This window comes from Salminus brasiliensis, chromosome 13, assembly GCF_030463535.1.
Source record: "Salminus brasiliensis chromosome 13, fSalBra1.hap2, whole genome shotgun sequence".
NCBI lineage: Eukaryota > Metazoa > Chordata > Actinopteri > Characiformes > Bryconidae > Salminus > Salminus brasiliensis.
Window position 1 is genome coordinate 30,133,580 of NC_132890.1, and position 27,500 is coordinate 30,161,079.

General features: G+C 42.8%; 1 protein-coding gene across 2 annotated transcripts in view; it reads left to right on the top strand.

Annotated features, from left to right (window-relative positions):
• The window catches only part of LOC140575227 (protein unc-13 homolog C-like), a 237,443-nt gene that overhangs the window by 4,579 nt on the left and 205,364 nt on the right, over window positions 1-27,500 (top strand). For both annotated transcript variants that reach the window (XM_072695457.1, XM_072695458.1), the window contains exons 2-5: window positions 3,154-6,737; window positions 18,151-18,173; window positions 20,109-20,158; window positions 24,930-25,008. In XM_072695457.1, the coding sequence (XP_072551558.1) occupies window positions 3,401-6,737; window positions 18,151-18,173; window positions 20,109-20,158; window positions 24,930-25,008 (3,489 nt within the window). In that variant the 5' untranslated portion in view covers window positions 3,154-3,400. The remainder of the gene's footprint in view (window positions 1-3,153; window positions 6,738-18,150; window positions 18,174-20,108; window positions 20,159-24,929; window positions 25,009-27,500) is intronic.

Consider the following 27,500-nt stretch of genomic DNA (forward strand, 5'->3'; position numbering starts at 1 on the left):
TGTCCACATAAACATGCAAGTGTGAACTCACCCGAGACTTATTCAAACCAGATAACCAATCCCATCACTCAAAGCACTTCAGAAGGAGGTCTAATCTGAGACGCTTTGGAGTCACACGTAATAGCAGTGTAAACACATCCATCTCTCCAAGACGCATTCAACCACCAAAATCCCTCCCAGTACAACCAGAACGGTGGTAATTATTGCAGCACAACAAGCTCATTTGCATATTCCATCCCACACAGCAATCAGAGATGCATTTGACTACAGAGTGTAACTGCATGTGGCTAGAAGCTTGTCAGGATACAATCCAGATACAGGTCACATAAAATGACCAGGTGCAAACGGGGTCTTGGGGAGATGGGTGTGTTTACACTGCTGTAAGATGTGGCTCAAATGTGTCCCAGACCTCCTCCTGAAGTGGTTTGAGTGTTGGGATTAGTATCTGGTTTAAATGAGTCTTGGGTGACTTTACACTTGCATTTTTTAATGTGACTTAGTCTTATCCAGATATAATCCTAATACTCAAGATTCAGGAAGTGACCAGGTGTGAGCGCAGTCTAAGTGCATCAGTATTTACTTTCTTTCTCTTTTTTTGTCCTTCTTTCCTCTGATATTAAATGTTTGGGCTTAGATGTAATTAAAAATAGCAGTTTTGCCCTACTTTACCCAAAACGTGAGGCTTTCCATCAATACTTTTTTGGAGAAAAGTGAAAAATGTGTTTAAAAATTAATAGAACATTTTGCAAAATTTATTAGAATGTTTTGTACGTTAGACAAGATGGATAAGTTGGTGTATTGATGAAGCAAAAACAGTGACTGAAACCGCCATGACATCAGTTGACCAGCATCAGTTCGATGTGGAATACTAGCGACAGCTGACAATATTTTGTTGGTTTCAGTTTGTGATGTTAAGTTACCAAAACCCAACATCTGAATATCACATGCCGGTGTCATGCTGCCATAAAATAAGAACATGTAGTTCCATATTGGCCCCACATATGGATGCCCACCAGGTGCCCACCATAGTGATGGGACCAGGAGGGGTTAAACATAGGCCCTGTCTGGGTTGTACACTGCACACTGTGGCCTAGGTTGCACCCATGTGCGATTAGGGTGGGCTGTAATGATGGGGTCTATTTGGGAAGCCCTAATAGATTTCAGATAAGAACACTCAAGTTTCCCCCCCTCAGAGCCCATGTTGGCTGGGATGTCACCAAATTTCACTGAACTTTCATTTTTTTTCAACTAAAATTCAACGTCTGTCTGATGTTAGAGACTGACATCTTTCATCTGGTGCGGACAGATGTTGTGAATAAGTCATAAGTGATGACGTAGTGAGGGTGTGTTTGCCATTATGGCCTATCAGAACTGTTTGCTGTGTAACTTTCCCACCCAGGGGTTCAGTGGGCGGCAGCAAAGTGGGACAGCCTTATTAAATGGGCCACTGACCAGGAATGATCCCTATTCTCTTGATGGGCAGTACATTCCAGACAAATTTATATATGAGTGCATGCATTTACCCTTTAGTATCTCACCAAAGATCTGAATGAAAACATCAAACACGACAGAAATGACCTCAAATATGTATATCTTAATTTTTCATCCTCCTTTTTTATTTATGAATAACATATAAGGTCTGTAGTAAAATCCCTCACCTCTAAATTATTAATCAATGAACGTACCCCCCAAATACCCAGCAAATCCTAAAAAATAATATGGGCTTTTTCTTTTTTTCCTGAAGTGCACGTTCCGCTGATATCCATGCAGTTCCATCTATAGCCTGGGATGTTACAAAGGAATTTCCCAAAGCCTGGAATTACAACAGTCTAATGCTGGAATGTATATGACTCACCTACCAGTGCCTGAATCACTCCCCAAAAGAACAAGCGTCCATAAAAGACGAGAGCGTGTATCGCCTACTTCTGCTCAAAATACCCATATTCTCCGTTTTTATCAAGCACTAAGAGGCGAAATAGCACCACATGCACAGCACCTCACTGAAACTGTAGGTCATTTTTCACCGTATGGTTTAGAATAGATTAAACTGTGCTAATGAACTGTGACACAATTCAAAGCTATTTACTGCTCATTTTAAATTACTTTCATGCCACTTAAATCCTCCGATTGAAGCATGTGTGCCTAAATCAATCAAATAACAACAAATCCTGTGAAGTTCCTGAACTTGTCTGAGATCACATGCAGCAAGACCCAAAAGCAGAATGCTTTCCATATGGTGCTCCTGATAAACACCCTTTAACACATAAGTCAATACGCAGCCATTAAAGAGCTGTAAAACACAATGGTATTAAATAGAGATGCACAATGATACTGGAATCATATCACTATCAACATATACATGCTCTAAAACCACACATTTAGATGTAATTAATTTTTTGTTAAACACTAAACTCTTTTTCAACATCGCCAAAATGCACTCCTCAGACCTCTCTGAGAACCGTCTGGGGTCTGGTGGTCTTAATATTCTAATAAACGTGTGTGACTGACAGCCCTTCATCACTGAACTGTGATGATTCAGTTTATGTTACCATGGCAACGCACACAGCCCTGAGACAGAGATGTTGCGTTTTTTAGCTTTTTAATTTGAACTGTGGTTGGGTTTTACAGAGGTTCTGATATCTGTCACAGAGTTACCAGCTCATATACGTACAAGCTTGAGCTCGTTCCACAGATATCCCAGGCTTCGGTGCTGCAACAGGACCTCCCACCCGTCCTGGCACCCGGACGCTAAATTGTGCGAGATAGCTGCTTTAGCTCCCAGGTTTAGCTTTAGCTCTTTAAGTTGCCCAGACTCGACGAGAAGGTGCCTATTCCATTCTACATTGAGAGGAGAGCAATACTGGTGAATGCTCGGGTGCTGAATGCGTGGACCTGCCAGATATGTCAGATCAATATTTGTTGTTTTGTTTTTACAAATTTACCATTTACTAATTTTACTGCATTTTTACATTTTTGTAAACTGTAAAATTTTAGCACTGGCATTCGATGATTTATACGTGAAAAATATTCATTAATAACAAGCAACTCTATTTAGAACTATTCAAGCTTCAGAAAGTGTCTTCATGTGTGTGTGTATGTGTAGCTATCCAATATGTATTAATATATTAATTATTATTTACTTATTCTTTACAGACGAAGGACGCCGTATATGAAGAAAGCACTTGGATATTTACCATAGTAAGGATGTACGAAATTGTGGCCTGACACGACTGCTACTTCTAAGGGCACGTTTCCTCAAGACGTTTTCTTCATCCCTCAGGGTTGGCTTTCAAAACTCATCCGTGTGTTTTTGTCTGCTTTTTGTTGCCCACCAGTGGATATAAAAGCAGTTCTGCTTTAGTGCGATTTGGAGCGCAAACACACAACACTATTGCCCTCCATGGTTTCTGCCCATCTAAAGAAGCTATCGTCTTACATTTTTAAGATTTGCAAAGGAATGTTTACAAAGAAACTGGCAAATACCACAAAGAAGAAAGAGAGTAGCGAAACTAAAAAAGAGCCTAAATCGTCCCCCGAATTGCACGCTCGGAATCCAACCTTTTCCACCACGTTGAAAAGCACAGTCAAAAAGATATCTAAATGCTCGTCAGCACGCAATATATCTCTTGAGGAAGACGACGGTAAAAACGACTGCTCTTCTCTGTCTCCCACGTTCAGTTACCGCGTGGCAATCGCTAACGGACTTCAGAGGAATGCTCTCCCACTGAATAATGAATTTCACGAAATACTGTCCATTGATAGCAGTTACTCTGACTCTCTAAACGAGGCCAAACTTGTCCATAGATTCGATGAGCAAAAGGCTTACACAATGCCAGTAAGAAGGAACAGAAAGAGTATGATTAGTTTGGCGCCCTCTGACGGCAGCTCAGAGGGTGAGCGGGGAGAGCGCACCAGTCTCCACACCCTCCGACTAGGCGCCCTGAAAAAGCTGAGGAAGTGGAAGAAAAGCCAGGAATGTGTCTCCTCGGATTCGGAGGCGAGCAACTGGAGGAAAACTCTTGGCATCCGGAGCAAGTCTCTGGATCGGGCTGGGAGGCAGCAGAAAACAACCACCCTGGAGCCTGGCTCCAGCTCCACGGGTTGCATCAGTCAAACACAGGATGTGATGGAGATGATCTTCAAAGAGCTTCAGGGAATCAGCCAAATTGAGTCTGAGCTCTCGGAGCTGAGAGGGCACGTTAATGCTCTGAAAAGCTCCATCGATGAAATCTCCAGCAGTGTGGAGGTGGTGCAGAGCGAAATTGAGCAGCTGCGCTCCGGATTCGTGCAGTCCAGGAGAGAAACGCGTGATATCCATGACTACATCAGGCAGATTAGCCACCAGACCAACAAAGCTACTCTGAGATTCCTAAATGTGCCTGAGGAGAAGTATGAGAGAACTGAGGAACTCATTTATCAGATTTTGAAGGAGAAAATGGGTTTCGTTGAAGCACACAAGACACTTAAAATCGAACTTGCCCATCGTTTGGGGCAACAAAGAGAATGTTCAAATGCTAAACCTCGCCCTATTATAGTTATTTTTGGAACTCCTCAAGACAGGGATTTAGTTTTGAAAAAGTGTTATAAACTCAAAGGCACTGGAATATCGATCTCGACTGATAGTCTTGCACATGACTCCAAGGAGAAGAAGGACAAAGGCATGAGCTCCTCCCAGACGTACGAAAGCATGGACATCAAGGTGTCGGCCAAGGACAAGGCCGAGAGTGATGACTGGGACTCAATGGACAGTGATAAGGAGCTAGACGAATTAAATAAAAACAAATATGCAATTGTGTCCAAGCCACCTCAGAAGCCTAAACCGGACAAAAAAAAGGCCCACGATCACAGGCGTTCTGCAGACGACACCTCATACTCTGTGCATTATGCAGACGACACTGCGTACGATGACAAGCAACACAAATCTTATTACACCGACATAACTCCTGGCTGGCTCTCCCAGAGTGACTACTCCACTCCTAAACTCAGTCGATCCGAATCAGACTGCTCCAAACTGTGCCAGTCTTACTCAGAGGACTTCTCCGAGAGCCAGTACTTCACCAGAGCCAACGGATGCTCCCTGCTCTCCTCTTCGGATCAGGAGCTCTGGCAGAGGAAGCAGGAAGACATGGCTTCTTCCTGGTATGCAAGTCCGCCCAGCCAAACCCTTAGTCAGGAAAACCCTCACGCGTACGTGGAACACAACGAAGTCGAGACCACAGAGACCATTGACAGTGGTGTCAGTAACGGTCTGGTGTGTATATCAGGGGACAGAAGTCACTATAGCGGCTCTCAGCTCTCGCTGCAAGGGGATCTCTCACCTTGGAAAGACTGGCATCACCTTGAACAAGGTGCTGACTCAGGATTGGATGCCTCCACGGAACAAAACATTGTTTCAGAAATTAGTAGCCCGTTCGATCCGGCTGCTAACCCTGGCTTCCCTGAGAAAATTACTAAATGCCTTGAGGTCGATTTGCAGTTTGAGGGCGAGACCTTCTTGACATTTGACAGCACGCCTGAGACAACCCAGGATGTTGACATGGAGCCAGAACCCATCCTTGAACCTGAGTTAGAACCTGAGTTGGAACCTGAGTTAGAGCTTGAGCCACAAATGGAACCAGAACCTGAGCCAGTCCCTGAACCAGAACCTGAGCCAGAACCGGTGATTGAAGCGGTCATAGAGCCCATGGCAATGCGGACCCTTGTGCAAGAACCTACGAAAGAAACCAAACCAGAAAAGAAACAGAAAACCAAGACTAAAGGCCAGACCAAGCCAGAGTCGGCCCCCCAGACACTGCAGCGGCCGGAGGCCAAGGGGAACCACCTACAGCAAAGTCAGAAGTCTTCCTCTATGTACCGTAGCCAGAGTGAGATCAGGACTGAAAAAGTGGAAGAGGTCCCAAAGTCCTGGAGCAGCAGGCTGAGCATAGACCTGTCTGAAAAAACCTTTAGCTTCGGAGGCTTTGGCTCCACCCTGCAGCGAGCCAAATCCGCTTTAGAGGTCGTCTGGAATAAAGGTTCCCAAGGCTCTACAGCTCCTGCTGAAGAGCCAAGCACGTCCTCATTTATGGGGCGGTTCAGGACCATGTCCCAGTCCACAGCTAATGATTCCAGCACCACCATTGACTCAGATGTCTACACAGAACCCTTCTACTACAAGGCTGACGAAGAAGAACAAGTCCCAGAGCAGCCTGTAGACAGTGAGACACATTACGTTGAGGTGATGGAGCAGGTGCTAGCCAACCTGGAGAACAGAACCAACGCCAATGAGGCAGAGGAACAGTACCAGGAAGAGGAGTATGAAGTCTCGCAAGAATATGACATTTCACAAGAAGGGAACCCCGTCTTGGAGTACGACTGCAGCCTGGACGAACAATACGACGAGGAATACAGTGAGGACTACGACGACAACCAGATGACCGAGGACACAGCAGAGTACGAGGCCATGGTTGAGTACATTGAAGAAACCGAGGAAACACTGGATGAGGCTGACAGACTAGAGGAAGAGGAAGCAGAGGTAGAGGCAGAGGTAGAGGTGCAAGACACTGCACAAACGGAAGGTGCAGAGGAGGTCAAAGAAACTGTGATTCAGGAAGATGAAAACAAAAATGTCACAGAAGCGCCTGCAGCAGTGGCGGAACCTGCCCCCAAGAAAAGGATGCGACCCACCTTTAAGGAAGCTGCTTTGAGAGCATATAGGAAGCAAATGGCTGAGCTGGAACAGCAGATTCTTGCTGGAGGTATGTGACTCATTCATTCATTTAGACTCATTCATGTTTACAGGATGCATTTTTTTATGATGTTACCAATTATGGTTTTGGGGTTAGGGCTGAAAACATCTATGCGATGTTAATAAACGACAGTGTAAGCACAACATAGTGAAACAGTGGATCCTCAGAATCAGTCAAAGCCTGACTTATACATATCATATGTCTGGCTTGCTGAGCTTTCAGCCAGAAACCCACAGATTTTCCCTTCTGAAGACTCTGATGGCGGCTTGGGAAAGGGCTAAGCAGTAACCGCAGGTGTTTGATGTTGAGTTGATACTGAGGCTTTTGAATTGGCTATTGATTTGTGTGTGTGTGTGTGTGTGTGTGTGTGTGTGTTTGACAGTGGCATAGCCAGAATTTCATGTTTGTGTGGGCCTGGTAACAGCTTGCGAGTGCCAGCTATGTCTCAGAAGCATCATGCTCCAAGAATATACGCATTCTGTCCAAATGTTTGTGGACATCCCTTCGAGTGAATGCATTCAGCAAGTTTTTGAGTTGCACCCATTGCTGACACAGAAATACTGTCAATACAATAGACGCCTGGAGCAGATAGGCCGGAGGGTATAAAGCACCCCAGCATTGAGCTATTGTCTATCCAGTACTTTTGGGATGAGTTCTGGGATTTGGGGATGAGGTGGGGTGGTGATCACTCAACAGCCTGACTGCACTAAAATTCTTGTTGCTTAGATGCAATCAGATCCTCACAGCAATGCTCTGAAATCTAGTAGAAAGCCTTCCTTTAGAAACAGTCACTTTAACAAAAGCAGGATACACTTTTTAATACCATTGGGCTCTGAAGAAACAATAAATGAGCAGGTGTCCCAATACTTTTGTCCATATAGTGTAGCTATATGTAGGGTGGTTGATGCCGGTGGCTCCTGTTTTGAGGCAGACACTCAAACAAGCATGGCTGGATATCCAAAGTCCCACACTTGTTGCAAAGCCCCTGGCTAAACATGCTAACTCAGGGCTAGTGTTAGAAAAGAGTAGAGTAGGGAGGTTGAGGGCAGCAAGGGAGGGGACCCAGCATTGTCGCTACCCAATCTGCATCCCTTGTCCAGGGAGCTCCCGTCCTTGTGAATCATAAAATATGTACGAATGTCAATGTGCAAATGTCCTGGGGTGAATTGTATGAGATCTTGGGTGATCTTGGAGTGCATGCTGATGATGCAGTGTGGTCCCAGTCCGAAAGCATGGTGCTGAGTGGTTTTACAGATACAGCTGTAAAAATATGAATATACACTTCACATTAATATGACATGCTCCACCAGGCTGTTCAGTCAAATTGCAATATTACAATGATACCGATTTAGAGATTGGCACCCAGAAACCCTACTTAATGGGCAATCTGGTGGGTCATTACCAGATGAAAGTGCTGCTCTGCGGTTGCTGTTCAATCACAGATAGCATCTGAATGCAACGGCTGGCTATTGATTCAGCAGGGCGAGAACAACGAGCTTGAGGATATGCTTCGGTGGAGAGAGGATGGAGGAGCACTCGACAGGCGTGGAGTTTATTACAGACGAGCAAGGGACCAGGGGAATTTCCGCCCTGTATTACTCACTCTACGCAAGCTCTTGACCTAGATGTGAGATGCACGTTCAGAATGCACAGTAAACTCATAGTGCACGCTGTCTACCCTGCCAGAAAAGTGATGGACTACAGCTCTGTGCTCATGAACCCTGTCCTGGAGGGCTACAGAGAGGCACTGCTTTGAGTATTCCTCGTGTTTTCACTCTGGTGCACCTGCCTCCACTTTACGAAGGACCTGATAATTAGTGGATGAGCTGATTATGAGAAATAGGAATGTTAGAAAAGCTTTGCCTTGAGATCTTCAGTGTTACGTTGACTCGTACGCTGTTAAACTTAATCAGGTTTAACTCTTCAGGGGTAGTCGAATTGATTATGGAAATTTAAAAGGAGATAAAGCTTCCCAATAAACTCCCTTATGTTCAAGTCTCATATACCCTTACACTTAATCAGGTTTAAGTCTTCAGGGGCAGATTTAGATTTAAGTTAATTTAACAATAATGACTGTATGGTGATTAAACTGTGTCCCGCAGCCCTTGATTGAATGGGAGGAATAGGGCAGTGCACTGTTCATTCAAGCTGTATAATCTTTGCTGGATTCCTTGCGTTATTTTAGTGCCTCTCTGAGCAGGCTGATTTACAAACAGACACCAAATGTCTAGCTTTAGCTTTTCCGTTCCATGAGTAACATTATGTAGCACTTTTACATTAAAACAACAGTGACAGAATCGTTGCGATGCTTTATTGACTTGTAAAAGGGAGAATAGTGTGTCTATCGTTGCTACTCCGGGCCCTTTGCCATGAACTGCGCTATGTTACTTTGGTGAATCAGGGAGGACAACACTTGTGAAAACTGCGTAACGCTGCGTAATCCGACTCCGATGGGGTAAACCGACGGGTAAACCGATGTCCAGCTTGTCCAGAAATGCATGAAAAGTCAGAGTGCACAATTGGCTGTGCTCTCTCCAGCAGGGTACATGGCGCTTTCACCCCTAATTACTCTAAAAGCGATGTTGGCCGGCACAAGCATGCAGCAAAGCCGGGGTTTGGGTGCTACCGCATTGGTGGCAGTTTAAAAAGAGACAGTGGCTGACTTCACATGTATCGAAAGAGACGTGTTAAGTCCTTACCCTCCTAGTACCTGGAGCATTGCTAGTGCTAGGGGGAGCTATGAAACGGTGGGTTATTTGGTAGTACCAAATTGAGAGAAAAAGGGGAAAAGTCGAAGCAAAACCAAAAATAGGAAACAAAATGTGTGGTAAAAGCATGTCCTTTATGAGTGGTTCAAAGTGCTAATTACCCTTTCTGACTGTAAAAAAAGGAGCAAAAAAAAAAAAAAAACAGTTCTTGCATAGTGCTGCTTTAAATACAAATGAATGCAATTGTCTACTTAAAGCAGCATTATGGAGAATTGGTATTTTTGCTCCAGGGCTTCCCGGCTACAGGTGTAGCGTTACACAGTCAGTGGAGCATCACACTGATTTTGAAGCTGTTATTCTAAGGTTAAAATGTTGCATACTGTTTCTTTAACCCAGATGTAGTCAATCAGCCAGGACATGGCCATGGTCCAAATTGTACTTCTTTAGTATTGTGCTGGAGCTACAAGGCAAACTCTAAAAGCCAACAGACACACAAATCTTTTCCAATATTTTCCATTAATAACAGCCTACACACTTCATCCAACTCCAGGTCTTCATTACAGTGATGCAGACATGTCCCAGTGTAGCCGAACACCGGAGACAACCGTTTTCGACAACAGGTGATGTTACCAAATTCTGCCCTCCCTCCTGCAGGACCACACCACATGGAAACAGGACCTGACACTAGGCGCTGTTACTAATTCATTTTCTTGCACACTTCTGTGGGTCCAGAGCCTACAGGAAGCACTGGGTGCATGACAAGAATAGCCCCTGGACAGGCCACCATTCCATCACAGGGGACCACATTCCCCTAAACCTCACACTAGGGGCAGTTTAGCCTGTATTTTGATAGAAAACCAGAGCACCAAGAGGAAATACACATGGACATAGGGAGAACACACAGAGAGTGACCAGAGTGAGGATAGAAACCCACGGCCCAAGGCCTCTGCAGCAGTGCAGCACACATTACCTGCTGCACCACTGAGCCACCCCGATCAATGAATCATAAACATTCTGTATCCTGTCACAGCCCCGCTACTCACCCCTCTGTCACACCCTCGGCCTAATTCCCATTGTTATTTTTCTTCAAAAACATACAATTGGTGATCATTCTGTTTGTATTATATAATTGAAAATGTGGATGACAAAAAAGCCTTTCTTGCCTTGAAAAACAGACGAATTAGCATATTCATTTGGCACCTGTTTCACAGAATGACTCTGATTTGTTTAAACCAAGGCGATGAGGAGCTCTTTACATCCAGCCTCAGATCAAAAAATGTGTCTTTCTCTTCCTCAGCTGCTCCTGAAATCACATTTTACATTAGCACTGACGCTCGGTCATTCAGCAGGCCCTTTTTCCTCCGGAAAACATGTTTACCGGAATTGAAATGGGCACAAATGTGAACAGGAGCCAGCATCCACGCTGCGCTTACACATCTGAAAGAAAAAGCTTTTCTGTTGACATGCACTTAAACAACCCGCATCTGCTAAATATGTTCATTATTTCTGGCATTTCCTTAGCGGGGAGAGAAGGACCGGGCACCTCGGTGACTCTGCGTCTCCTCATTTTGCATCAGCTGCCTATTAATTATTTTAATGAGCCCTTGTGTGTCATCCGAAGCTGGAAGGGTCCCAGTTCAAATTCGAATAAGATTAATGCTAATCTCTGCAGCTCGGAAAGCATTGATGTCTTCACTGGTGAGAGCAAGAGAGAGTCCACAGCCTCAGAAGTTAGTGGCTCTGTTTCTGGCAACAACTGCCATTTCTCCATGCTGATTTTCTCTAGCGGCAGCTAATTAGGGAAGGAAAGGCAATGCATCTCATGCACAAGTGGACAAGGAGAGGGGAAAGGAAGAGAGACAGAAGCAGGAACATAAGCCTGGGTTTCCATTCAAACTTCCATTCAAATTTTGTTATGTGCAATTATGAAATTTTGGCCAAAAAAAAAAAAAGATGTCTTCATCCACTGTAGTTATGCGAACTAACTGTAGGTGGTGTAGGCTACCGTGATTAGGAGCAGGAGTCTTTAGTTATTTGCTATATATTTTTTCTCCTTTTGTTTGTCAGATTTTTGATTCCTGGTTTTTCACAATTTGTTGGTGCCAATTAACCCACCTGTTCACAGCTCCCCTAGCACTAGCAATGCTTCTAACACTAGGAGGGCAAGGGCCTAACACGTGCTTTCTCCGATACATGCAAAGCCAGCCACCCCCTCATTCCTCGCATCACAAGGGTTCCCAGCTCCGCCTCCCCAGGTAACAGACATCTGTGGCAGCCAACATCGCTTCAGGACAGATAAAAGTAAAGGGCGCCATCTACCCAGAGAGAACACCAATTGTGCTCTCCCAGACTCTGGCCGCTGATGGCAAAGTGACATGGCTCGGGATTCGAACGTACGACCCCCAGGCCATGTTAAATCGCTGAGCCGCCCGGAGCCCATTTGCAATCTTCTAATTATGACTCTTGTTTGCAGTTCAGAGATTCCAGGCAGGACAAGAGTGGCCCACCTAATGAGGGTTGAAATCTCTATTCCATTCTAACAGTGTCTTCCATACATTTGGATGTTTGGGAGAACGCAGTGCTAAGCCATTTTTCAGACCGGTTTTGGATTTGGCATTTCAGAATGTGAAAAGCAACCACTGCAAAGCTGCGTGTGATGATCGGACCATTTGTAAGGCCAGTTGTTCGTCCAGCCGCTGGCCATCACATTTACGCCTTGATACGTCATTGTTTATTTGTATTTTGGCTTTAGCCATATTCTAACTCGTCCAGCTCATTCTAACGTAAAATTCTTTCTGCAAAAATCTTGCAAAACATTTTTGGATGGAAAACCTGCTACTGTATTCAGAGAAAGAGAGAGAGAGAGAGAGGGTAAAAGAGCGAGAGAAATTGACATTAAAGAATAAATTGTTCACTGTTGTGGCTGTTGTCTATCATTCTATGCGTAAGCTTGTGTTAAAAGCATGCCTGCATGTTTTAAAAGGCTTTCACAGCAAAATCTTAGAGAATTTGTTCTCCCTGCCGAGCCAATCTTTACTTCACCCCAGCCGCTACTGTATTCAGATGCTAATTCACACTCCCAAGGGCATTCGCTAACCAGGTCAACCTTGCTTAGAATATTTATTTCAGTCTCATTCTTAGGCTCTTGTAGGATTTCTGAAAAAGTGACCCAGCGGGCCAGCCAGCCCTGGTCCACTCCACTCCTCTGTCATGTTTTTTCCCCTCCACATTGACCCCTTGTAGGCCACCACATGTGTTTGGATCTAGCTGTAAAGCTGTCAGACCCGTGAAAAACGTAGAGCTGTCAGACCCGTGAATGTGCTCAATCTGTATGTGAACACCAGTAGTTCGGTTTAGTCATAGAACATAAATACTGAACATAAATACCAGAAAGTACATTAATGTGATCGCTGGCTCCTTTATCGCCAATTAACTGCAAGGAGTTTCAGCCCATTGGCCGATTGCTCAGGGCGGGGACGTGTCGGTTGGGGCTTAGAAAAGAAAGGACAGGAATTGAGCAGCAGGGAAAAGAAAAAGAATAGCCGTAAAGAGCGAGTCTGAGTTGGGTCTGGAGTCTCTGGAATGTAAGTCTGAGTCCAGTTTTTAGTCCCTGAGTGAGTCTGAGTCCAGTGTTGAGTATCTAAAGAGGAAGTCAGAGTTGTGTCTGGAGTCTCTGGGATGTGGACTGAGGAAAGTCTCTAGGGAGTGAAGTTGAGTCCAGTCTTGAGTCCCTGGGGTTTAGACTAGGGTCAGTCTGGAGTCGCTGGGGTCTGAGTCAGAGTCCAGTCTTGAGCCTCTAACGTAGAAGTCATAGTAGAGTCTGAAGTCTATGGAATGTGAGTCTGCGGTCAGTCTTTGGTCCTTGGGTTATGAGTCTGAGTCTAGTTTCAAGTGTCTGGGGTGAGTCTGAGTCAAGTCTGGAGTCCAGGGCCCAGTATTTGGTCCATGGGGTGTGAGTCTGAGTCTAGTTTCAAGTGCCTGGGGTGAGTCTGAGTCAAGTCTGGAGTCCAGGGCCCAGTCTTTGGTCCATGGGGTGTGAGTCTGAGTCTAGTTTCAAGTGCCTGGGGTAAGTCTGAGTCAAGTCTGAAGTCTCTGGAGTGCCAGTCTGAGTCTCAAGTCTCAAGTCTCTGTGCTGTGAGTCCAAGTTCAGTCTCAAGTCTACTCTAGAGTCTGTGGGCACAAGTTTAGCCTTGAGTGCCGGATGTCAGTCTAAGTCTGTAGTCTTAAAGGTGCAAGTTCTAGTCAATGAGTGTCCTCAGTGGGAGTCTGGGTCAAAACCAGAGTCTCCGGGATGGCAGTTTAAGTCCTGTCTAATGTCTCTAGGATATGAGTTGTGTCTCAAGTCTTTAGGTTCAGTCTCAGGTCTCTGAACTGCAAATTGAGCAGTTGGAGTCCGCTCTGTGTAAGGGGGCTCATTTTTAAAAAGACATCAACAACTCCAGACTTCAAAGGGCTTATGAATATATAAATACATGACTTGTAGTTCTATACTGAAGACCACTCCTGAGCTTTTTTCTGTAAGCACTCTCTGTATTGCTTTTAACAAAATGCTAACCAGCTCTTGGATGCTGTTTAAACTGCACAATCTACTCCGAGCCCAGACTTTTGCCCTGGAGATCGAACCGGTCATTGATCTAATGGGGTCAAGGACGATCCTTTGCTTTCAGCCCCTGACATCAGAAAGAGGCTGAATGAGTTTCAGACACGATGGCGCCACTGGTGAAATTCCCGGCGGGCTATGGCAGTCACTTAACGAGACGGAGAACTTTTGAATGTTGCTTTTTTGGTTGTTGTTGTTGTTGTTGTCAGCACTTTCCAAAGCCAAGGTTGCTATTCAGACATAAAGTTTAAATAAATGAGTCACAGAAAACATCAAACCTAGGATGTCAAATTTAGGGGTTTGTGCTTTTGGCTCCCACTAAAAGGTAACCTTCAGGTTGTGATGATGGGGAAGAAAGAAGCTGGTTAAACAGGAAGCAGCTAATCAATGCTCAACCTGACCATGGTTTCACTGTCTTTACTTTATTGACCATGTTGATTTATACCTGCCACTGGCCAGCCTGCGCTCTTTCTCTAGAGAATGATGAGCGTTTGGCTTTGGCTTTTGTCTATTAGCGTTTAATGTCTCTTCTGAACTTCTTAGTTTTAGAGGCTGGCTAGCTGGCATGTATCTTTTATAGCTCAGTAGCTCTGGGGCACATGCTTTACAAGTACAGCGTACCTTACGTATCTTTTGGTCTCTTATTTCTGTTTCATTATTAATTACAGGAATTAGACTGAGAGTCTGCTAACAAATATGACATCAGTATTCTATTTTTTACTGCCTTTTATTGGCTTTTATTTATTTTTAATTAAATTTTATTTATTTTTAAATTTTAAATTATTCAACCCTTTTGAATGTCTTCTTCTTTTTATCGCTTTTATTAGTGAAATCAGGGTCAATATAATGGGGCTTTTTTCATTTTTACATAAAATTTACATAAAAAACTTTTTAGAGAACAGATATATATATATATATATATATATATATATATATATATATATACAGTGGGGAGAACAAGTATTTGATACACTGCTGATTTTTCAGGTTTTCCCACTTGCAAAGCATGTAGAAGACTGTAATTTTTATCATAGGTACTCTTCAAATGTGAGTGATGGAATCTAAAACAAAAATCCAGAAAAATACATTGTATGATTTTTAAATAATTAATTTCCATTTTATTGTGGGAAATAAGTATTTGATCATCTATCAACCAGTAAGAATTTTGGCTCTCACAGACATGTTACTTCTTCTTTAAGAAGCCCTCCTGTTCTCCACTCATTACCTGTATTAACTGCACCTGTTTGAACTCGTTACCTGTATAAAAGACACCTGTCCACACACTCAATCAGTCAGACTCCAGCATCTCCACAATGCCCAAGACCAGAGAGCTTTGTAAGGACATCAGGGATAAAATTGTAGACCTGCACAAGGCTGGGATGGGCTACAGGACAATAGGCAAGTAGCTTGGTGAGAAGGCAACAACTGTTGGTGCAATTATTAGAAAATGGAAGAAATGCAAAATAACGGATAATCTCCCTCGGTCTGGGGCGCCATGCAAGATCTCACCTCGTGGAGCATCAATGATCTTGAGGAAGGTGAGGAATGAGCCCAGAATTACACGGCAGGACCTGGTCAATGACCTGAATAGAGCTGGGACCACAGTCTCAAAGAAAACAATCAGTAACACTCTACGCCGTCAAGGATTAAAATCCTGCAGTGCACGCAAGGTGCCCTTCCTCAAGCCAACGCATGTCAAAGCCCGTCTGAAGTTTGCAAATGACCATCTGAATGATCCAGAGGAGGAATGGGAGAAGGTCATGTGGTCTGATGAGACAAAAATAGAACTTTTTGGTTTAAACTCCACTCGTCATGTTTGGAGGAAGAAGAATGATGAGTACAACCCCAAGAACACCATCCCAACCGTGAAGCATGGCGGTGGAAACATCATTCTTTGGGGATGCTTTTCTGCAAAGGGGACAGGACGACTGCACCGTATTGTGGGAAGGATGGATGGGGCCATGTATCGTGAGATTTTGGCCAACAACCTCCTTCCCTCAGTAAGAGCACTGAAGATGGGTCGTGGCTGGGTCTTCCAGCATGATAACGACCCAAAACACACAGCCAGGGCAACTAAAGAGTGGCTCCGTAGGAAACATCTTAAGGTCCTGGAGTGGCCTAGCCAGTCTCCAGACCTGAATCCAATAGAAAATCTTTGGAGGGAGCTTAAAGTCCGTGTGGCCCAGCGACAGCCACGAAACCTGAAGGCTCTGGAGGAGATCTGTATGGAGGAGTGGACCAAAATCCCTGCTGCAGTGTGTGCAAACCTTGTCAAGAACTACAGGAAATGTCTCATCTCTGTAATTGCAAACAAAGGTTTCTGTACCAAATATTAAGTTTCTTTTTCTGGTGTATCAAATACTTATTTCCCACAATAAAATGAAAATTAATTATTTAAAAATCATACAATGTATTTTTCTGGATTTTTGTTTTAGATTCCATCACTCACAGTTGAAGAGTACCTATGATAAAAATTACAGTCTTCTACATGCTTTGCAAGTGGGAAAACCTGAAAAATCAGCAGTGTATCAAATACTTGTTCTCCCCACTGTATAGTACTGTAAAATAAGTATAAGCATGAATGCTCACCCCTTTTAAAGTGACTGACCTTATTCAACAGAGGTCCAGGTAATTGGTTCTAGTAGTATCACAATAAGTGAACTCGAGATCACCTGAATGTAGTCAATGTGTATAAAGACATCTGTCTGGAAAGTCCAGTCACTGGTTTTGCCACGTTCACCCTTCATGTCTTTCAGAGTTTTGAGGGGTGATGTACCCTTCACACTACACAATGTGATGTCTTGTAATCGGGAATCTTTTAGCACATGTACACTGAGTCGTTTTTTTGAGTCTGTAGGAAATGAACAATACAAGCTGTCTGTGTGTTGATCTCTAGCGAAAACACACTGAAGAAAAATGAAAGAATATGGATGGAAAAATGGATGCTTGTGGACGTAGCTAGTCGCTGCACTAACGTCCAGTCACAGCACTTTCCACATTATAGCGGATTTAGAATTGCAGACAAGTCCAGTTATTAAACCTTAATCCTAGATATCTGTCAGGGGCTTGCAAGACATCGGTGATCACTCAGCAACTCTCTGGTTTAGACGTAATGACTGGTTTAGACATGGTCGAGTAAAAGCTCTCCAATGATCTCCAAAAACAGGCTGCATCTCAAAAATCAGGGCTAAAATTGTACTGTGTGAACTTGGCATTAGTCAGTATTCCTGGCTATAAGTACACCATGAAGACAAACGATCACTCCAGCCAGGTCAGAGCAAAGGTTATTGAAGAGCATAAGTCAGGGGATGGATATGAGGGGGGTAATGTTAAATCTGCCTAAAAGGCTGTCCTCACAAACTGAGTGACTGCAAGAAGGAGACTAGTGAGGGAGGCCACCAAGATACCTTTGACGACCATGCTTCACGGTAGGGGGTAGTATGTTTGTGGTGATGTGCAGTGTTTGGTGTTTGCCAAATATAGTGTCTGGCCTAAAAACCTCCATTTTGGTCTCATTAGACCCAAGAACCCTTTTCCAGTTGACCTTGGAGTCTCCCGTAGTGGAGATTTTATTCTCTTTGCCACTCACCCATAATGCATTGACTGGTAGAGATCCCGGGCTATGGTTGGCATATTCAGAGTATCTCCCATCTTAGCTGCTGATGCTTTTAACTTCGTTAGAGTAGTCATAAGTGTAGTCCAGCGGCGGCCTGTACAGGGGAGTCAGTGGGTGTTTTGCTTTGCTTTTGCGGATGTTTGGACCAAATGAAATGCAATAAATGAATGGGACGTGGCATTGTGTTTAATTTGGCTCAACCTGTGACCATTATAAGAGAAGATGGTCATGCAGCACAATTGAGCAACTTCAGTATGTCATGACTCAGTGTGTGTGTGTGTGTGTGTGTGTGTGTGAATGGGGAGGGTGTGTGTGATTAAACTGAATGAGCGTGTCTGGCTGGGTTTGTTTGGCCCTTTCCCATCAGGCATGAATCATTATAACAATGTGTAATCTGTGGCTATTTATAGATCAAGCCCTTTGGCGTTCACACTATGCCAGTTAATTCTGTTGTGTCTAATGATTTTTTTTCCTCTCTTCAATTTTTCCCCCATGCAGACACTGCTGCTTTGGACACACAGGTTTTCTGCACTGTTGTTGTGTCTTTGTGTGTTTATCTTTGTTTGTGTGTGTGTGTGTGTGTGTGTACCCATGCATGTAGTGTATGTGTCCTATATTTTATTTTTACAGATTATTTGTTAGAGGTATACAGACTGATACACACTTAAACACACATTTAACATATTTATCAGAATGATAGATATACAGACAGCCAGACAGAGAGACAGGCAGGGAAACAGACAGACAGCCATATATATATATATATATGTATATATATATATATATATATATATATATATATATATATATATATATAAATAGATAGATAGACAGATAGACAGATAGATAGATAGACAGACAGACAGACAGATAGATAGATAGATAGATAGATAGACAGGCCAATAGATATATAAATCAATAAATAAATAAACAGACAGATAGATATTGATCTAATGTATAATGTGTGTTTCTCACGTTCTGTGACTGACACTGTGAGCATTTCATAACAGATAGACATCAGGACAGACAGACACTGGCTTTAAGCCCAATATGTCTTACACACAAACACACACACACACACACATACACGCGCGCTGTGGCCCTCAGTTACAGACTCCAGCCTCTGTAAATCACAGTGACGTTAACTAATTCCCCACGCTGTCCCCATGGTCATTCCTCCATGCAGGGTGTATGGAGGTGTGGAGGGGCAGCCCAGATAAGTGGAAGCTGTCCTGACCTGACCCCACCTCACTCTGTGACTGAACCTAGATTGATAGGTTTCTGTTTCAGCGTGGTGGGGTGATGTGATTGTTTGGTGTGATTGCTTGTTGAAATTAGATCTTTATGCTCTATTGGCTGTGTGTGTATATGTGTATATGTGTGTATGTGTTTATGTAATAAGTGCATTTAGTGCAGCTTTTGCATGTTGTGGAATGTAAATTGGGATCTATATAGCTGTGTGCATTGTTTCCATATTAATAAAATACATTACATCAGTAGGGTTACTGTCCTTCAGTTTGCTTACTTTTCGCAGTAACTGTGTTGAAGTAATGTATATTGTTAATGTTAAAGTGATTTGATATGTAAACTGTAAAAATGAATGTTTAATTTCCAATTTAAAATGATATGTTCTCCTGATTTTATTCTCTAATTTCACTTTATTTGTTCTGCTTCTCAGTTTGGTCAACAATATGTATTGAGTTGAGCCTCAAAAGCATTAGTAAATGAGCTGCATTTGACTGTTTATTCCCATCTAAAGTTTTACAGGGGTGTGAAAGGGGGAGGTCTTCCTTTTCTTAGACTCCTGCTCATGAGGAACTGTGTTGTTTATAGAATTCAAACTTATGCTCTCCAACGTTAGACAGTCGCTCCACTCCAGAGCTGTGAAGCAGTGTACATTCCTGTTTTCAAGACAGAACAAAGAGGTATATTTACTTAAAACTGTGTTTTTATGTAGTGAAATTTCACAGCCCTAGGGTGGCCCTACAGTCTAACTGCTGCGCACAAAGTGTGACAAGATCATAAGTTCAAATCCCAGCAAGGGCACAGTGCTACATTGTCAAAAAGCCTCCCATTAAGCCTCCCATCCATTAAACAGCCTATGACCCGCCGGCAGGCCAGGCAGGCTATTACCAAAGAATAGCCCCTCCAGTTGTTCAGTACAAATCCCTGTAGTGACTGAGTAAGCCTTGGAGTATTAAGGGATTAACCTGCAGATGGAAATATGTAGGTATTTCAGCTGCAGCTCATTTACTGTTCTTCAGCTTGTCAACTCAATATATATTGTTCACCAAACTGAGATGCAGAACTAAAAAACTTGAGTTTGAAGAACGTTTGACTAAACTAAGTTGAGTAAGCACTCTGTAAGCAGTTACTTTATCATTTTATGTTGGCCTGGTAGATTTAGAATTTTGAGTCATCAAATTGTTAAAGTGTTCCTTGTCCCGTGTGTGTAGGGTCGAGGAGGAATCCTGGACCCAGCCAAGCTAGGCCTGAGTGTTGGAGGGTGAGTAGAGGATTCTGTATCAGTATCTTCATGCTAAACTGTAATTCAACCTGGCTTTTCCGTTCTTGTGGTTTACCAGTGGTTTGCATTGAGAAATGCAGGTCATTTGTGGTAGGACTGCATATAAAAAGGGCCATAGGTCCTACAGGCCTCAGATACAGTAGATACTCTTGCATTAAAGCTGCCATTCTTCACTTGAAACCCGTGGTCTTCGTTTTATTTGAAATCCAGAGCAAAGCAGTCAGATTACTCATTGACTGTACTTCAGGTTCAGTTAGGTACTCATGCTGTTAAGTGTTTCAGGTTCAATAGTGAAAGTATGGTGACAAAAAAATGAAACACTACCAACACTAAAAGCTGATGCAGTGTATTTATATATTCATATAATGTTGCTGTCTGGTGAAAACAGGGGTGCTGCCAGGGATTTTTGTGCCCCATGAAACCACCACCTCAACTCTCCAGGCCTCCAACCCTGACAATGTAACAATGTGCATACAGTGGAATTCACTATATGCTGCAAGACTAATCCCGTCTATAAGAAAAGTGCTAAAGGCCATATTTTACAGCACCCCTGGGTAAAAACCTCTTAACTTCAACATGGCTATAGAGAAGGGGGAAAAAACGTCTTAGCTTTCAATGGAAGTCAAATGAAACATATTTTATACCAAGTCATGCTGAAACAATTCTTCTCACACATTGCCAGTTATTGGGCTAGAGGGGTTTAAAGTCCCCCAGCATTGAGCTGTGGAGCAATGGAACTGTGTTGTCTGGAATTATGGTGCTCCATCCGGTACTTTTAGGATGAGATGGGGAGTTGGGGAGGAGGTAGGGTAGTGATCATCCAACATCCAGACCTCATTAATGCTCTTGTCACTGAATGCAATCAAATCCTCACAGCAGTGCTCCAAAATCCCAATACTTTTGTCTATATATTGACGGCTCTGAAACGCATGATTTATCCTACAGCATAGCAAAAAATTGCAACCAGTATTGGGAACCACACCAGTGTTGGGCTGGGGCTGGGAGGAGTAAAATAATAGCGCTTTCTCCTCTCTCAATATTCACGACTGAGGTAGCTTGGAGCAAGGCACCTAAACCCCAATTGCTCCTCGGGCACTGAGGTGCCTGCCCATTGCTCCAGGAGGACAGTGTGTGTGTTCACGGCCAAGGACGGGTTAAATGCAGAGGTTACGTTCTGTTTAACTGCTGTGCAGCGGCTATGAAGCGTGATCTAAATCTATATACTGCACTGTTTCTGTAATAGGATCTCTCAAGGCTTATTCCACCGCTCTCTTGGCCAGAGAGAGGCCACAGAGTTAGAGCCTGCTGAAAAATTAAGAGCAGCTTTTGCTGGTAGCTGGTTTCGGTTGGTTTAAGTTGATCTTTGATGGTCAAAGTGGTTGAAAAGCTGGTCACCCAGACAAAAACATACCCTATGCTGGTAAGCTAGCTGATTAACCAGCTCTTGACCAGCATGGCGGTATGTTGCATTTGCTTTTGGTCATGCTAGGTTGTACTGGTTGTCTAGCTTGGTCAGGTTGATCATGCTTGCAGACTAAATCATCCAAAAATAAACTCCTCTGCTGATCAAGAGCTAAGCTGGTCAACCAGCTTATCCAGCTTGATCTGCTAGAGCTGGTCAGGCTGTTTTTACAGCTGGGATGCCACTGCATCTAACACTATATTGGATGATGTGACTGGTAGACGATGTTAGAATGACATTAGCATAGTGACTGGTAGCTAGCTGGCTGCTGGCTACATATGTAGCTATGTTCTCTGTAAACAAGGTAAAAGTACATCACTTAGCTAACAACGGCAGTAGCAGCCAGCTGAAAGGTTGAATTTTGTCCATTAGCTATATTAGCCTCGTAGCTAATTGGGTTAAGTGGGTTAACTTTTTAAAATTGACAGGTGAAGCTAATCTGGCCACTGTTTAAAGTCATCAGTGTTGCACTGCTAATCTATAGATGCTAAATGGTTGGGTATCACTTTGTGTCCAATTACTTATGGACAGTCTCTGTTTCTATAAAGTTGATACTTTTAAGTTGATTTTGCCTCGATCCCATACTGAACCTTGACTTTGCTTTTAAGCCCATGTCTTTGGTGTCTTAACGCATTACTGTCCATTGGGCATTAATGCTTCAGAAGGCATTTCTTGTTAGCAGCATCAGAGAGGCTTGATGACTGTGTCATGCCGCTTGAGTGTATGTGTGTGTGCGTGTGGATGTGAGTGTGTATGCATGAGACCATATCCATGCCTGAGGATATGGCAATGGGGTTTTAAGGGCTTAATTGGCCTGCAATAGTTCAGTGCTCATGTGTGTCCCATTGGTCTAGTGCAGTGTACAGTGGGTGTGTGAGAGAGAGCCTTATAGGTGACCTGAGGTGGCCTGTACTGCTGCAGTGACAGCTCGGGGTCCTCTGATACCTCAGCGCTGGGCAAAGCCAGAGTGTCCCATTTATCACTGACACACACACAGACACATACACACGCATGCATCAAACTAGCCTGCATTTTTCAGTAATACTCTTAAGGGGCCGTATCATAGAAGGCATCATACATTTTCCGTACTTTTATTTTCTAGCAGTACGTAACATTTTTTTCAACCCTTTGGAGTCCACAAATGCACCAATGCGTCAACTTTGCTAATTTGTGAAGTTACTGTTAATATCTTTGCAACAATCCAGCACAGACGTTCAGGCATTTTCTGAATCATGAAAGAATTTCTGAAATCGGGCTTAAATTTTTCAGGCTTAGGGTCTGAGTATCTCCTCACACAGCGCGCTAGGGCACATGGGGTCTCATTACAGAGAGAGCTGAGACTGTGGGTAATATTATCTGATATTCAATTTAAGAAGATATGCAAAAATCAAGCAAATGCACCTTAGACTCCAGAGCCTGAACCTTAAAAAATGAAACCTGAAGATTTTTGAGATTCTTAATCTTTCCTGTGAAAACATACATTTACTCACCTAGACGAATTGTTCCACCACTTACAATGGGTTGTAAGTCTCAGAGCCAGTAAGAGCTTCAGTCTCAGAGCTTCAGAAAAGTAGTGGCGAGAGGCAGAAGACGAGTTTCTGAGTGTCCCCTGGACAGTTTTACACAAACCCATAGATGGACACATGAATCCAGCAGTTGCAGACGAGAGGCAGATGATGGGCGCACGAATCCACCAGTTAAACAGGGCGAGTGGGCAGAGGCTAGCATCTCGACCCATCTTGACCCTTCTTCACAGCTTCGTTGCTCCGGATGTGAGTCATATATGATCTACAGATTCAGGAACTGTATTTCTATGCTGTATTATCTCACAGATATTAACAGAAACGTAGAGAAACATTTGACACGTCAATGTGAGTGCTGTGCAACGTTCACATACTACATCATTCTCTTTTATTAAAAAAACGAGGGACAATTAGTTTTTTCGTGCATGGGCCTTACGGCTGTAATTCATCAGGTGCTGTTGTATGAATTATAAAACACAGGCAGGTGAATAATTGATCTTTTTCATAACGTGACTCTGATAAAACCTTTCTGCAGGCCGGTTGAACCACTGCCTTCTCACTGCTAAAAAAAAACAAAAAACACTGTGGGTCTGGCAATAAGACACTGGCTCTATTTCTCACTTGAAAAGTCGTGGTCAAGAAGTCTTTGCATCCAGATGCTTTATAGTTGCAGGCGTGGACAATTTTGCTGCTAACATTTGCTGACAAAGATACACATAATTTCCACATGAACACAGATTTACTGACTTTAGTAATAAGTGTGTTGATGTAAGGTAGTTGATTCTTGTGGAAATTTGGTAATATGGACAATATATGGACAAAAGAGACACCTGCTCATCTCACCTACAGGAGCTTGTATGGCATCCCATTCTAAATCCATAGGCACTGATATGGAGCTGGTCCACCTTTGTAGCTCTAACAGATTCCACCCTTAGAAGAACAAGATTTTGGAGCGTGTCTGTGGGAATATTTTTTTGCCTCTTTATCTAGAAGAGTATTTTTGAGGTCACAAGAGAAACACTGATGCTGGACGAGAGGGCCTGGCTCGTAATCTCTGTTCAAGGTTATCCCAAATGTGTGGGATAGGGCTGATGTCAGGGTTCGGGGTGTGGGCCAGTCAAGTTCTTCCACATCAAACTTCCACATCATGCCTTTATGGACCTTGCACAATCAGGCACAGTCATGCCGGAAAGAAAAGGGCCTTTCAGCATATTGGTGAATGAGGCCCATTAATAATAATAATAATAATAATAATAATAATAATCAGGCACAGTCATGCCGGAAAGAAAAGGGCCTTTCCCACACTAAGTTGTTTGTCCAAAAGGTTTGGTGTGTTGGATCACTAAAACTAGGGGGCTATTGGCCAATCCCCAAAAACAACCCCATAGCATTATCCAAACTAGGCAGGTAATAACTCGTCCATCAAACAGCTCCATTTTCATGATACTGTGAATCCAAAATGTTTTCAGAGATGGTTATCCTATGGTAAACATATGCTATAACTGTACACCAGCAAAGTAGAGCTACATGTGAGGGGTTTCTCATAAAGTGGCCAGGAAGATGTGTTTATGTGCACAATATGCCTTGTGTCACATTTCTATCACACTTTCCCTACACTCATCTCCCTCTCTCTCACTTTCTCTCTATCTCTCAGTGTTGTTTGCCAGTCCTGTAAATCACTCTGGATCTTTTTAGCTGGGTAATGTCTTACAGCGCCCAGTGTTATTATGATATTAATAGTCCCCAAATCTGTCTGCTTCTCCAGGGCTGGCAGCATTCTTTACGGCATTGACAGCATGCCAGATTTACGGCGGAAGCGGACCGTGCCTATCGTGAGGGACCTGGTGAGTTTTCTGCTCTAGCAAGGTTGAGTGTGATTGATGCCAGGTGTGTTAGAAGGCCCCCTACAGTCTGCAGAATGGCAGCAACCAACAGTGTTGTGTATTAGTGCAGGAAGCTGAGCTCAGACCTGTTATAATAATGATAATGGGCCTCAATCACCCACCGTTCTTATGAAGACATTTCTTCCTAAAACCAGTTTGAACAAAGTTTTTGACTTTCAGCAGTGTTTTCTTATTTAGGTGTATGAGGATACAGTGGGATTCATTAGTGTAAGAGCAGAGCTGCGAACAATTCTGCACCTGAAAACACATCATGAATCTGACATGGACTTTTTGTTAGGACTTTTCTCAAGAACAAATGAAAAAAAAAAACATTCTTTGGAAGATATTGGTGAATGAGGCCCATTAATAATAATAATAATAATAATAATAATAATAATAATAGGTTTTATTATTTCAGACCAACATGAAGGTGTGGCAGATGGAAAGGTGTATGCTTACCAGGGGCCTACTAGGCTAGTGTCTTTGCAGTTTAATTGGAAAAGAAATTGAGAAGAAATGCAAGCAGCGATGCTGTTCATTAACACTGTCTGTCAAAAGTTTGGGGACACTAGAAGGAAAAATGCCGGTAAATGACTTTTTAGGTTGAAATCAGTTCAATTTCTGAGTAATACTCTAACAAAAATGACAAAATAAGAATTATTAGATGTGTTTGCACTTGCACATGGAGAAAAGTTGGCCTTTGTGTGTCACTTATGCTGTCACTAATATGCGTAATATCATATTATAAATAAAATAAACTTGCTTAGTCTTTCAATATTTCAAAGCCCCTTTTGTCCTCAAACTTTGGATGGCCACTGTACATACATATTCTCTTAAACTAGAATGAAACATAAAAAGGCAAATGAAAAGCAAGGAAGAGACTAATTTACATCATGAATTAGAAGGATATTGAAGAAAGATGAAGGTGTGTAGATGTGGCCCACAGTTTATAGTGAAAGTAGTGGTGTAGCTACTGGGTTGGGGGAGGTTGGGGGGGCTGTTGTACTGGGGTCCATGGTGCAGGAGAGTCCTAAAAAGAAATATTGGGACCTATGAATGTAGCCTAACCTGAACATTTAGGTTAATGTTCGGTGTTAGAGGGTAGAGTATTAAATTCTGTCAAAAATGGTGATGTAAACGTCTATTTCTATTGAATGATGCCTTGACTTTGATGAAAAGATGTTGTTGTGTGTACAGTCTTGTTTTGACTGTTTTGACTTTGTGTTGAGGTCGAAACAAACAAAAAAACAAATACTGTGAATTATTACAGTGGAAAAAATATAATTCAATAAAATAAAAAAAGTAAAAAAATAAAAAATAAAAAGCTGACGGATCATGCCCATTTAACAGAAAAGGCATAAAACAGGCATAGAACACTTAATATTCCGTTAATGTAAGATGTACATGTAGGAATTATGTGTTTATGTGTATTGTTCATTTTAAAGCAACTTGGCAAATTTGCACACTACATATTTGCAGTTTGCGAAATGGTTGTGACTCCATTTTTGTCCATTATTAGTACCCTTACATTCGCAAATTTGCCATAATAAATAGTAAACAGTATAAATCCAGTGTAAACATAATTATAATGTCATACTTCATACTTACAAGAGCTGTGAACCAGTGTAGAACTGCCGTAGTTAGATCTCTGTGTGGCGCCGCGCTTAGCTTGATGCTAACCTAACAATTACGCTAGCTATTATACGCCATATCGTCATATATATTCACCACATTACAGCACTGCACTCTTAGCTTCACTACAAAACTGTGTGTAACAGCTGTAGATGGGGCAGTTGCGGAGCAAACTTAGCTAGCGATTAGCAAGCAAGCTAACCCGTTTACCACAATTTAAGAAGATTAGCATGCTGGCTAACTCACCTACAATAAGCAGAAAAATCACAGAAAGCTAAATATACAGTCTCCTAACAGACTGTGTGTGCAGTCTCTATCTATTATTAGTTTATTTAAAGCCAGTGGAGAAGAAATGGTCGTGCCTAGACATGAAATTTCCCGCTATTCCCCATGTAAACATTAGCTAGCAACATTAGCGAGCGCCCTGAACACCACCACCAACTAGCAATTACATTACATTAACCTACTCACCAAGACCTGGCGTTGAGGGGCCTGTTTCTCAAGAGTTTTAACCAAACCTTGATAAAACAGCTTGAACTTCAAGTTTAGCGTTTTTAATCACAAACATGAGTAAATCTGTCCCACCGTTCAGCCCTGCGTTCACTCCAGTTCAGTTGAACACGTTCAGTTGAACGAACTCCTTAAAAATGGCATTGATAACGACGCACCCAGAAGCCGCCTAACGCTACTATTTACGAATACGGAAGTTGTAATAATGGTCAAGCCTCAAAATGCTAACTAATATTATGCTAACTTGCCTGGCCAGCAGCGTCATGCCATGATTGATAACATTATTACGTATTTCAGCTTAAATATTAGAT